Source organism: Alternaria burnsii, assembly GCF_013036055.1.
Source record: "Alternaria burnsii strain CBS107.38 chromosome Unknown 698, whole genome shotgun sequence".
In the NCBI taxonomy this organism is placed as follows: Eukaryota; Fungi; Ascomycota; class Dothideomycetes; order Pleosporales; family Pleosporaceae; genus Alternaria; species Alternaria burnsii.
The window spans coordinates 1,938,326-1,950,833 of NW_024066111.1; the positions used below are offsets into that span (position 1 = coordinate 1,938,326).

The 12,508-nt window shown below is 51.9% G+C and overlaps 6 protein-coding genes across 6 annotated transcripts; 2 read left to right on the top strand and 4 right to left on the bottom strand.

The window, feature by feature from the left end:
- Window positions 1-201: 201 nt before the first annotated feature.
- On the bottom strand, window positions 202-2,310 carry GT037_004813 (heat shock protein 90; the record flags this gene model as incomplete). The annotated part of the gene is made up of 1 exon (XM_038929860.1): window positions 202-2,310. The coding sequence occupies one exon, from the start codon at window positions 2,308-2,310 to the stop codon at window positions 202-204; it is 2,109 nt and encodes a 702-aa protein (XP_038788132.1).
- Window positions 2,311-3,254: 944 nt separating this feature from the next.
- GT037_004814 (glycoside hydrolase family 105 protein) lies at window positions 3,255-4,391 on the bottom strand (the record flags this gene model as incomplete). Its single annotated transcript, XM_038929861.1, has 1 exon — window positions 3,255-4,391. The coding sequence occupies one exon, from the start codon at window positions 4,389-4,391 to the stop codon at window positions 3,255-3,257; it is 1,137 nt and encodes a 378-aa protein (XP_038788133.1).
- A 1,281-nt stretch (window positions 4,392-5,672) lies between these two features.
- Window positions 5,673-7,382, top strand: GT037_004815 (allantoate permease; the record flags this gene model as incomplete). The annotated part of the gene is made up of 3 exons (XM_038929862.1): window positions 5,673-6,026; window positions 6,077-6,365; window positions 6,418-7,382. The coding sequence occupies 3 exons, from the start codon at window positions 5,673-5,675 to the stop codon at window positions 7,380-7,382; spliced, it is 1,608 nt and encodes a 535-aa protein (XP_038788134.1).
- Window positions 7,383-8,278: 896 nt separating this feature from the next.
- Window positions 8,279-9,141, bottom strand: GT037_004816 (uncharacterized protein; the record flags this gene model as incomplete). The annotated part of the gene is made up of 2 exons (XM_038929863.1): window positions 8,279-8,974; window positions 9,088-9,141. 2 exons carry the CDS (start codon window positions 9,139-9,141, stop codon window positions 8,279-8,281), a joined length of 750 nt encoding a protein of 249 aa, XP_038788135.1.
- Window positions 9,142-9,557: 416 nt separating this feature from the next.
- Window positions 9,558-10,325, top strand: GT037_004817 (uncharacterized protein; the record flags this gene model as incomplete). Its single annotated transcript, XM_038929864.1, has 1 exon — window positions 9,558-10,325. One exon carries the CDS (start codon window positions 9,558-9,560, stop codon window positions 10,323-10,325), a length of 768 nt encoding a protein of 255 aa, XP_038788136.1.
- GT037_004818 (uncharacterized protein) lies at window positions 9,995-12,408 on the bottom strand (the record flags this gene model as incomplete). Its single annotated transcript, XM_038929865.1, has 4 exons — window positions 9,995-10,318; window positions 10,665-11,450; window positions 11,499-11,916; window positions 12,032-12,408. The coding sequence occupies 4 exons, from the start codon at window positions 12,406-12,408 to the stop codon at window positions 9,995-9,997; spliced, it is 1,905 nt and encodes a 634-aa protein (XP_038788137.1).
- Between the last annotated feature and the right edge of the window lie 100 nt (window positions 12,409-12,508).

Genomic DNA, 12,508 nt, shown 5'->3' on the forward strand with positions numbered 1-12,508 from the left:
GAGGCAAGTCTACGTAAGATACATTTCGGGATATCCATTACTCGTGATGCATAAAGTACCACCACTCTAAGACGCCATCGAAGATTAAGCTCCGTCCATCATGCAAGTGAGGTGTAGAAAGTGAAAGAAAGCCATGACACATGAAAGGGATATCAGAGCGCCGACCAAACTTTTCGAAACCAGCCAAGACGGGCGATGCGCTTAGTCAACCTCCTCCATGGCGCTCTCGCCAGCCGCTGCTGGTGCCTCGGCGGAGGCGTCGGTCTTCTCTTGCTCGGTCTCGACCTCCTCGTCGACGTTCAAGCCAAGAGAGACGAGCTTGTGGATGCGCTCAGCGTACTGAACGGGCTCGTCGATGGTGAAACCAGAGACAAGAAGCGAGGTCTCGAACAGAAGCAGGGTGATGGACTTGACGGTGCGGTCATCCTCACCATCAGCCTCAACCTTGCGCTTGAGCTCCTTGATGATAGCGGACTTGGGCGAGATCTCGAAGGTCTTCTTGGAAGACATGTACGAGCTCATGGAAGTATCACGGAGAGCCTGAGCCTTCATGATACGCTCCATGTTGGCTGACCAACCGAATTGGCCGGTACGGATAGCGCACGGTGAGCCGACAAGCTTGTGTGAGACAACGACCTTCTCGACCTTGTCACCGAGGACAGTCTTGAGGCTCTTGGCGAGACCCTCGAACTCCTTCTCCTCTGCCTCACGCTCCTTCTTCTCCTCCTCGGACTCCTCAAGCTCGAAGTCCTTGGTGATGTCGACAAGCTTCTTGCCGTCGAACTCCTTGAGCTGAGTCATGGCGTACTCGTCAATGGGGTCAACGAGGAAGAGAACCTCGAAGCCCTTGTCCTTGAGGGTGTCAAGGAAGGGCGACTTCTGGACAGCCTTGAGAGACTCGCCAGTGATGTAGTACATCTGCTTCTGGTGCTCGGGCATGCGGGTGACGTAGTCGGTAAGGGAGGTCTGCTCCTCACCGGACTTGGTGGAGTTGAAGCGGAGGAGCTTGGCGAGGGAAGCGCGGTTCTGCGAGTCCTCGTGGATACCAAGCTTGATGTTCTTGCCGAAGGCAGAGTAGAACTTGTCGAACTGCTCACGGTCCTCGGCGATCTCGTTGAAGAGCTCAAGGGTCTTCTTGACAATGTTCTTGCGGATGACCTTCATGATCTTGTTCTGCTGGAGAGTCTCACGAGACAGGTTGAGGGGAAGGTCCTCGGAGTCAACGACACCCTTGACGAAGCTGAGCCACTCGGGGATCAGGTCAGTAGCGTCATCGGTGATGAAGACACGGCGGACGTAGAGCTTGATGTTGTTCTTGGTCTTCTTGGTCTCGAAGAGGTCGAAGGGAGCGCGCTTGGGGACGAAGAGGATGGCACGGAACTCGAGCTGACCCTCAACAGAGAAGTGCTTGACGGCAAGGTGGTCCTCCCAGTCGTTGGAGAGGGACTTGTAGAATGAAGCGTACTCCTCAGTGGTGATGTCTTGAGGGTTGCGAGTCCAGATGGGCTTCTGCTTGTTGAGCTCCTCCTCCTCGATCTTGGACTCCTTGACCTTCTTGGTCTTCTTCTCCTTCTTTTCCTCCTCCTCGTCGTCGACCTCCTCGACCTTGGGCTTCTTCTCGTCACCCTCGGCAGTCTCCTCGGCAGCGTCCTCATCCTCGACCTCCTTCTCGGTCTCCTTCAGGACGTGAAGGTAGATGGGGTATGAGATGAACTCGGAGTGCTTCTTGACGACCTCCTTGATCTTGGACTCGTTGAGGTAGTCCATCTGCTCATCCTTGAGGTGGAGGATGATCTTGGTACCGCGGCCGATCTGCTCGCCCTCGGTGTCCTCGGTGATCTTGAAGGTACCACCAGCGCTGGACTCCCAGACGTACTGCTCGTCATCGTTGTTCTTTGAGACGACGGTGACGCGGTCAGCGACAAGGTATGCGGAGTAGAAACCAACACCGAATTGACCAATCATGGAGATGTCGGCACCGGCTGACAGAGCCTCCATGAACTGCTTTGTACCTGAGCGGGCAATGGTACCCAGGTTGTTGATGAGGTCGGCCTTGGTCATACCGATACCGCTATCTTGGATGGTGAGGGTCTTGGCCTCCTTGTTGGGGATGATGTCGATGCGGAGATCCTTGCCGCTGTCGAGCTTGCTTGGGTCTGAGAGAGCTTCATATCGGATCTTGTCGAGGGCGTCGGAGGCGTTGGAGATGAGTTCTCGCAGGAAGATCTCCTTGTTTGAGTAGACGGTGTTGATGATGAGGCCGAGCAGCTGAGAGATCTCAGCCTGGAACTCGAAGGTCTCCCCAGACATGGTGGTGGTTGTGTGGGAGTAGACTGTAGGAGAGAGAGAGAGTCAGACAGAGCTCGCAATGGGTGCCTCGATGCAGTGCAGCCGACTAGGCTGTGTGAGTGTGGGGAAGACGTACAGTTAGGCGGGGTAGTTCGACTTGCTGAGCTCTTCTGTAGCGTGTGGTGAAGAGGAGACTAGAAAGACGAGGTTGTCTGTGTAGTTGCAATGGGAGAGAGCAATTCGATGAAGAAAAAGTAGTGGGAGGCGTCGAGTTTGGGGCTGATATAGCCTTTGGTGGAGCTCGAGAATCTTCTAGACAGAGCGGCAGAACTGCAGAGAAGGCCGCGGCGGAGCCAATCAGGGTGGGGCAGCCCTTCCAATTGTGTCTCACCGCCAAACGCGCCTTCCCCGGCAACGCCTAGTAGCGAGGGGCAGAACAATCGCGACTTCTGCATCTGCCTGCCTGTCCCCGCCAGCTACGCGCAAACCCTCGAGCAGCTTGCTTCTAGAAACCTCTGCTCTGCTACTGCCACTGTCCCTATCAAGCACTGAAATACCCACCACGCCCGCCATGGCTTCCCGTTTCGCGCGGCTCAAGTGCCAGCTCGCGCTCGAGCTCCAGAGCATCAGCCTCGCGCAGCCTTGTACAGCCTCACCCATAGCTAACACTCAGTAGCTGCCTTGCGAAGCACCGCCCGCCCCGTCCGATCCGATCCGAGACTCAGACATCGTTTACAACAGAAGGGATACAAGGCCTTTGAGAGGATATGTTGGCGACAAATGGGAGACGCTTCCGTGATGGGTAATACTCAGAGTCACACAGACAGTCAGATTGGTCCGCTTCGATTCATGCTTCTCTCACTCTCGTTGGGAACAGAAAAGTCGTATACAAGAGCGGAAGAAATCATGTCAGTCACAGCCCACATTCATTCGTCGTTTGATACGTGTATTCATATAGCCATCTCTTAGATAAAAGTCCTCATAAACTCTCCCAGCGCCATGATAGCCATAGCCTGGCCATATGGCATACTGGTGATGGCGATGTCCTTGTAATGCTGCAAATCGTGTCCCATACCAGTTCCAAAACTTGTCTGCTCCAGCTCACCCTCAGCGCTGATGCAGCCCATGACAGCCTTGATCGCCTTGACTGCGCTCTGTAGGTATACGTCTCCGCTAATATATCGTTTCCGGCACGCCTTGAGCATACCGTATGCAAAACCTGCTGTGGCCGACGCCTCTTCGTAGCTGCCTTCTGAGACAGGAATATCAAGAAGTGTACGCCACATGCCGTTCTCGCCTTGCAACTTCAGCAGTGCTTGACATTGCGACTCAAGGATGCCGATGAGGAATTGACGGAGGGGGTCTGTCTCCTTGAGGTCAAGCAACTCAATGAAATCCGGAATCGCAATCGTCAACCACGAGTTACCACGCGCCCATCGCGCGCGCGCAAAGTTGTGGCCGACCTCCAACCCACCCTTGTCCTCCCACTTCCAGCCGTGGAAGAACAGGCCTGTGGATGTGTCGCAGAGGTACTGGCAGTGCAAGATGAACTGGCGCTTTGCTTCCTCGACGTATTCCGGCCTGTTGAGCGTAAGACCAATCTTTGCAAGAGGCAGTGCGCTCATCATAAGCGTGTCGTCCCATAGTTCATCCTTGTTGAACGAGTTGTACGTCTCGTGTTGGAACCCGCCAAACTTTGTGCGGGGCAGTCCATGCATCACCCACTCAGCCCACGTGTCTAACCAAGGCACAAACGTCTTGTTTCCTGTTTCTTCGTACAGATATGCCAGTGTGAGGAATGGGCTCATGGTGTTGATGTTCTTGGTTGTGCCCTTGCTGAGCTGCTTCTCGAACCAGCCCTTCATAATGTCCATGGTCGCAGTGCTGCCCGTCAGCGTGTAGTAGTGCCACAGACCATAAAGACCTATGCCATGTGTCCACTCCCAGCCGTCCCAGCCTTTTGTGTCGATGACGCGGCCATCGTCGAGTTTGAGGAGGAACTCGCCCGTTGTGTCGTGAATGTTGATCAGGTTATGTGTTAGAAGGAGGATCTTCTCGTCTATTTGGCCTTTGGTCAGACCGTGAACTGTGAGTGTAGACATGGTGGACGCCTTGGTTGAGGTTTATCGCGTTCGCAGAAGGTGTTTGGTGGGCTTGTCGCAAGCAATCGAAATCTGGAGCAAGACAGGCAAGAGTTGAAGGAGGAAGGTATCGAAAAGACCAGATGTTATCACACGCGTAGTCTGCCAAGTGGGTATTACATAGAGCCCGTCGGTCACACGCGTCGGTAGAGCTCAACCCAGATACAGAGCGGGGAGCGAAAACTGGGGAAATCTCAGGGTCCTCAACCGCGTCTATTGCATCTGAACTGCATGCCGCTGCCAGATTCCATCCAGATCTCGTGCCCTGTTGCACCGACTCGTCCATCTCTACCCCGACTGGGAGCTGGGCACACGTGGTGTTGCTCCAGCAGATGGGTTCCTGGAAGACGCGGCTCTTTTCTCATGTCAAGCATCAAACATCAAGACCTTTGACGCCCACTGCTCAAACCTCCCAAGTCCACTGCTAAGATCCCATTTTGGGATCTTTGCCGCACTCGCACTGCATTACGCCGACGCTCGTTGAGGACTATACCGATAGCACCGACGTCAAGGGTCACCAATCGCTTATGTCTTGGAGAGCCGGAAGGCACCGTGGTGGGAAGGAGAACCGCCGTGTAGGAGCTTGGCCGCCTGACTCGACTCTTCCTGGGAAGGAGAACCGCCACCGACGATGCAGGCGGACGAAATCTTCCACCAGCCGCCGCATGCCAGGGAACAAAGCTTCGCATGCCACTCGCACGAGCCTGGCCCATCACATGCATTCCCTCTCACACCCGAGGGGCGGTTCGGGATCATCTATGCCGATATTTTACCAGACTTGGACCATTGCCAAGTGGTGGCACTCTCCACACTGCTTGATCCTTCACAAGCACTCCACAAGACTCCACAAGCTGTTTGGACGGCACCGTGGCGGGGTTGGCGAACCCCAGAGACTAGCGACTCAAGATGCAGCATTGGCGCCCACAGGGTCGCGCATGCAGCACGCCTTTCCAGTATGCTACGTCAAACCGGGATACGGAGACAAGGAGAAAGGAGATAACAACGACTCATCAATATTGGCTAGACATTGAGGTGCAGGTTCTTATCCCAGGATTTGCGGAGTAGCCTGCCAGCATGGGGTAGCTGGAGGCCGGGGAACGCTTGGACGGACAATCTAAAATCGGGTAGAAATATCAACTCGACCGCTCTTCCACTTTTTACCAGCTCACTGCAAGTCCTGGGGTCTTTCTTTTGAACCTCATTCTCTTCCGCTGTCAATTTCTCGGAAGCCTATTTTTCAAGATGGCCACTGCCAGAGCCAGCGCCGATGGCGTACACAACGCACCCGAGACTGTTCGTCAATCGGACGATAAGAAGGACATCACACAGGTCGAGCGCGTACTCTCCGTCGGAGACGAGAAAGGCGAGCATGCAGACTACAACCGAATTGACCAGGAAGTTGCCAAATACGCAGGCGCTTCTGAAGTATTTGTCTCCGAAGAAGAGAACAAGCGGTTGAAGAAGATGATCGATCGGCGTGTACTGCCCATTATGGTCATCACGTACTTCTTGCAATCGTTAGATAAGGGTACCATGTCCGCTACCTCAATCATGGGTATCCGTGACGATGTTCCTGGCCTTCTTTCCAAGGAGACTGTGAGTTGCAAAGTCTGTGGGCACTAGTAACGTGTACTGACTCGTGACAGTTTGGGTGGCTCACCACCTGTATCTACCTCGCTGTGCTTGTCGTCGAATACCCAACCAATTGGATTCTCCAACGAGTACCAGTCGCCAAATACCTTGGTTTCAACATCCTCGCATGGAGTACCGTACTTGCCTGCCACGCCCTCTGCTTCAGCTTCCCTGCGCTCGTTGCTGTCCGAACACTCCTCGGTATCTTCGAGGCCGTTTGCCAACCGGCTTTCTTGATCATGACTGGTCTTTGGTACAAGCGTGAGGAGCAGGCTCAGATCGTTACTTACTGGTACATGATGAGTGAGCGGAATACAGTCAAACTCATAGAACAACGACTAACCTCTTCATCTAGACGGTGCCCAGCAGATCGTCGGTGGTCTTCTCGCATACGCCTTCTCTACAATCAGACATCCTAGCTTCAAGGCAAACCCCGGAAATGCGCCGATTAGGTCATGGCAAGCCATCTTCATCTGTTACGGCTGTATCTCTTTCCTCTGGGGACTCTATGTCATTTTCACACTTCCTGATAGCCCTATGCGCGCCAAGTGCTGGTCTGAAGAAGACAAGAAGCTCATGGTTGAGCGTGTTCGCTCTAACCAGACCGGTCTCCAAAACAAGAAGTTCCGTGCCTACCAGTTTAAGGAGGCTCTCCTCGATCCCCAGACCTACTGCTACATGGGTATCCAGATCTTCACTACCCTCCCCACTTCTGGACTCGGTGCCTTCTACAACATCATCATTCAGGATCTTGGTTTTGGTGTCCTCCAGGTTCAACTGCTCGCCATGGTTCTTGGTGTAGTCATTATTGCCACACTCATGGGCTCAGCCTGGATGGTCAAAAAAACAAAGCAAAACCTGTTGACCATGGCTGTTTTCATGATCCCAGCTTTTACTGGCACAATCGTCATCATGACTGTCAAGAACACTAACAACGCCACCAAAGCCGGTCTATTAATCAGTTATTGGATAATCTTCACCTTCTGGGCTGCCCAAGGTCTCGGCATGTCCATGCTGACGCGCAACGTCGGAGGTCAGACTAAGAAGTCTGTCTGCATCACCATGAACTTCTTTGCTTGGTGTGCCGGTAACGCCATCGGTCCCAAGGTCTTCTTTGACGGCGACCCACGCTACCTCAAGTCGCTTTCTATCCATCTCGGATGTTATTCTGCGCTACTCTGTGTCATTGCCTTCCTGAGATTCAACCTCATGCTACGCAACAAGAAGAAGGACCGCGAGTTTGGAAAGGAGATTAGCAATGCTCACGGATTTGACGATCTGACGGACAAGGAGAATCCCAACTTCCGTTATGTTTACTAGGAAATATGTTGTTATGATGGGACGAATCAAGAGCACTCTATGCTGTTGTAGCTACTGTAGCACTTATCATACCAGACAAAAATTGCATAAGCGATGTTCTTGTTACTCAACCCAACCTTGCTCCGCCTACTACTTAATATGTTTATTCCATAATTACTTACCTCTGCATTTCTCATTGGAGGAAACATTCCTCGTCGACCGCTGCTTGTGATTTTGCGCAAGAGAAACACGTCTCTCTAAAAAGCAAAGTCGTCTGTTTACTCGCACGACCGACAAAGTACCAAATATATGACAGGCGTTGAGCATTCGTTTTCACGTGTTCGGAACGAAAGCAGCCACGTGCTAACGCGAATGCTACGTGATTGGGGCGTTGGCTTGGCCTGTCCAAGTTGTAGTGACTCTGTTACATCCTCATTCTGCGTTGACACCTTTCCTGGTGGCTGCTGTGCTGCAAAGTAAACTTGAATGACGCCTTCATAGAAGAGATGGTATATATGGCTGGTAAGTGGACCCCCAGAAGCCGCTGCAACATGGGAGACGTTGCTAATTTTCACGAGCAGTCGATAGAGCCATGTCGCTTGATTGCCATGGAGCTATCGCACTACCCAAGAAAGCCGTGCTTGGAGCCAAATCAATAGGTCGGAGCTTTTCACGATGGCTGTCCCAATACGTAGATTCCAATGTCCCATGGATATCGAATGTGGTATCATTGCGCCCATACCTATTGTTACGTGTGGACACCCTGCTTGTTTTGGCGTCCAGAAGTCCGGACTGTGGAGAGGGATTTGAAACGAAAATGTTTCGTGTATGTATTTTGCTCGTCACATCAGCCTCTAGGCAGACACAGTTGTATCATCGGCTGTTCCACCGATCTTTGTCTGGTATGGCAACTCCTATCATCGCTTCGCGTCATCGTCTACATGCCCTTCCCTATCCAACATCTCGTTCTTCTTAGCACTCCCCTCCAACCCCGCTAAGATTGCCTTGTCCTCTCCCGGAATGCGCATCTCAAAAGTATCCCTGACGACCGCATATTCATAGTACCCACATCGAGCAATCGGCTCCGTCTTCCTCAAATCGATCTTGCCATCAGTCAACACGCGCTCATCGATGTGCACACCGATTACTTTCCCTATCACCACGTCTGCTGACCCCATAGGCGGGTTTCCAGGAAGTCGCAAAGTAGTATAGTACTCGCACTCGAACTTCACCGGACTGCGCATCACCATTGGGATCATCATTTCCTTCTTGCTCTCGCCAGTATTGCCAACTACAACAACTCCACTCAGCTTACTGTCCTCCTTCTCTACACCCGCCTTCTCAAACTCGTCAACACCATATTCTTCTTGCACTGCACTCCTATTTACCTCCTCCCTTAGCTCGTACGTCGCTAGATTCCAAATAAACTTTCCTGTAGCTTCGACGTTGCGGACAGTATCTTTCTGTGAGTTGCTAGGCGTTTGGTTGGCGCTAAACATTACGTATGGCGGGTCGAAGGTGAGATTGTTGAATTGAGAGTAGGGGGCTAGATTTGCGTGGCCATCAGGTGAGAGTGTCGATATCCAGCCTATCGGTCGGGGAAGGACGCATGCCTAGGTTGGGCTTAGTGGCTGCTAAGAGAGTTTTGAGTGTACATAATTCTGATAGATGAATACTGTTTCTGATTGCCTTCATGGCGTCTGAATATCTGGCAAAGCATACTTACTTTGAATGGATCGTACGGTAATCCGTGGTCTTCTTTTCCAGGTTGGTAGAACATTGCAACTTCGTTGACGTGTACTTCACTACAGCTATCTCTCGTGATTCGCTTCTTTTATACCTAGAAAATCTGTAAAGCAGTATTTATCGACCTGGAAGTTCCCGATCATCGAATCATCCTCAGGTAGGCGTTATGTGCTTGTTCGAAGCCGAACCACCTGTTTGGGTCTTTGTCTGCCAGTTAACGGGTAGACTGCGGGGAACCATTACCTGTCGGAATCGGCAAACATAGGCGGCATGTGCCACTGCCCCCCACTAACACCGACACCATCACTTTTGCAGTAAAGGTCCTTTCCAACAGAATTGCCACATTGAGACGAGTACATTGACTATGTATCTATACACATCTTCTCAAGTGTCTACAAGCATCAGCTGTCGAAGTCGCCAACACCGCAAAAACTCGACTCAACACAAACAATGGCATCAGAAACCATCCTGATAACAGGCGCATCCTCCGGTCTCGGTCTTGCCTTCGTACAACACTATGCTTCCTTGCCATCACGGCCCAACATAATAGGCATCGACAACCAATCCTTCCCAATTCAAATTGGCAATCAACAAGGGACCAATATTCAATTCCATCAGATTGACATAACATCAACTTCCAAGATCCAAGACCTTGCATCGACACTCAGCTCCATACCCATCAACTTAGTCCTTCACTGCGCTGGTATCCGGGGTCTTGTTCCACATATCGTGGCTCACGAGAAAGATAGCAACAGGGTCGTCGCGGCAGCAGAAACACTGGAAGCCATGGATTATCCGACCATGATGAAAACCCTTGAAATCAATACCTGGGGTACTTTCAACGTTATCAGATCGTTCTTGTCAAACCTCCAACTAGCCGCTGTTACTCAAAGCTCATCAAAACCTAAGGTCATCATCTTGTCATCTCGAATGGGATCGATATCCGCGAATACGGCGGGTGGCGGGTATGCATATCGTGCTAGCAAGGCGGCCCTGAATGCGGTAGTGAAGAGCTTCGTCATCGATATACCGAATGTGCAGTTTCTGATGCTGCATCCGGGACGGGTGGAGACGGGACTGGTGGAGTGGAAGGAGGAAGGAGCAATTGGGGTGGAGGAGAGTGTAGGGGATTGTATGCGGGTTTTGACGAGTATGACCGAGGAAGGATGGGAGAGTGGGAGGCTGGTGGATCGATTCGGCGTTACAATCCCCTGGTAGCAAGGATATTAGATCAAAATATGAAGGGCACGCTGCATTCATCTATGCATCTCTGGATTTGTATGGTGTATCTTGAGATCAAATCGCCGCGTCTGTCCTGTCGCTTTTGCTCATTTATCCGTAGATTGTGATCTCCATCTCATATTTCTGTCTATGACGCCGAGGTATACATGAACGAAAATAGAGCCCTATTTGTACGCGATATAAACTCCCACATCATCTACAGGCATAGGCCGCCTTCGCCGATACAGCTCCAGTAGCAGTTGATGCACCAAGCTGCGCGGATGTTGCCAATGGATCGTAAGGGCTATAATTGATGCCACCAGTGGTTGTGCCTACGAGCTTGATAGACGTAGCCGACGGATCAAAGGGAACGTAGTTTATGCCGCCAATGGTTGTGCCAGTAGGCTTGACAGCCGCCGTCGATGGGTCATAAGGACCGTAGTTATTGCCGCCAGTCAAAGTCACAGGCAAAGTCATAACCTTCGTTATCGCTATGACCGTGGTGACTGTGGTAGCCATGGGAGCTGCGTCTGAAGCCATCGCGGAGACACGTCCAGTGTAGGAAGAGGTGAGTGTTCTTGAGGCGGAAGGCTCGTACGGGCTGTAATTATCACCACCAGTCTGAGTCGCAGGCAGCGTCATGATTCTGGTCGTCGTGACGATAGTTGTAATTAAAATCACTTCAGGGTCTGTCTCGGAAGCCGGCGCTGGAAGACGCTTGCCGTAGAAAGAGGCGAGAGTGGTTGGGGTTGTAGCAGATGTTGACGGGTCGTATGAGCCACAGTTAGTACCGTGAGTCATTGTTGTAGGCAAAGCCACGAGATTGTTCGAAGTGGTGATGGTAGTCGTCGCAACTGGAATGACAGCTTGCTCTGCAGTCGTTGTGGAGTTGAGGACTGTTTGAGCTATCTCGAATGCGAGGCTGTTCTTCGGGAGATCACTGCCGGCGCCGTTCTGGTAAACTCTCACGAAATTGATAAGAAAGAAAACTTCCTTGAGCTTATCAGGGTTAGCTGCAACGAAGTGGTTACAAGAGTCGTCGTGTGTTTCTGCTGCGCAACCTGAGTAGCCAGCCCAGGTATCGCCACCCGCATTCCTGCCACAGAAGGTAATATTGAGAATCTTTCCATGTCAGTGAGTACTCACACGAACGAATGCGGGAATACGTACAATCTTCATCTTCTTGAACGTCTTCTTGATGTCACAGCCGTCCCCAACAAAGTTCATCACAGGCTTGCCCCATCTGCTAGGATCAGGATGATTACCGTTCAAGCCCGAGGGCTCACTGCCTCTAGCGAAGAACCAGGCCTTGATGCCACCATTGCTGACCTCTGCTGCCCAGACTCCGCCGTGGCGATCATTGAAGGTCTGGCCGAAGGAGCCGTCAGGACCATTAACTCCACAGTTGTGACCACTCAAACACTCAAGGTCGTCGCGTGTCTGTCCGGTACCGCCATTATCCCGCATCTTACATGGCATCTGAGCAGTGTGGATACTGAGCTCGTTCCAACTATTCTTGGAGACGCCTTCGATAATGTCGAACTCGGAGTACCAGTCCTCTTGGTCAGCATTATCGTGTAGAAGCCAGCTGCACATGGTTAGCTGCTGCATGTACGACGAATCTCACGGAGAACAGGAAGCACGAAATGCCTTGAACGCCTTGAAGGTAATTGACTGTGGTTATTCCAGACGGGCAAGCTTACAGAGCAGGCCACATGCCACATCCACTAGGTAGATGATCGAAATCGGCAATGAAGAGCCCATCATCAAACGTCTGCACTCCCTCCAGTCGTATGCTCTTGCGGCCATAGCCCTCACCAGGCTCCTTTGGAGTGAGTACCTGGTTTGTGTCGACCCCAAGACGAACCTTGCCGTCCTCGATACGGGCAAGTCCAAGTTCAGTTGCTTCTTGCTTGGAGACATAGAAAGCGAGACCATGAGTGAACTTGTCCCAGCCGTTGTAGAAACGGAAGGAGCTATCGTCGAAGAAATTGCTTGCGTCGTATGTCGCTTTGAGCTCGTAGCCCGTGGCGAGGGAAGCCACTGAAGCGACAGTGAGGAGGGTTTGTAAGATAGCCATGGTTGAATACTCCAGTGTAAGCTGGAGAAGGACAAGAAGAGGAACGCGAGAGTGACGAGGTGGTCTGACGCAGAAAGTTTGAATCATATAGACTATTTAC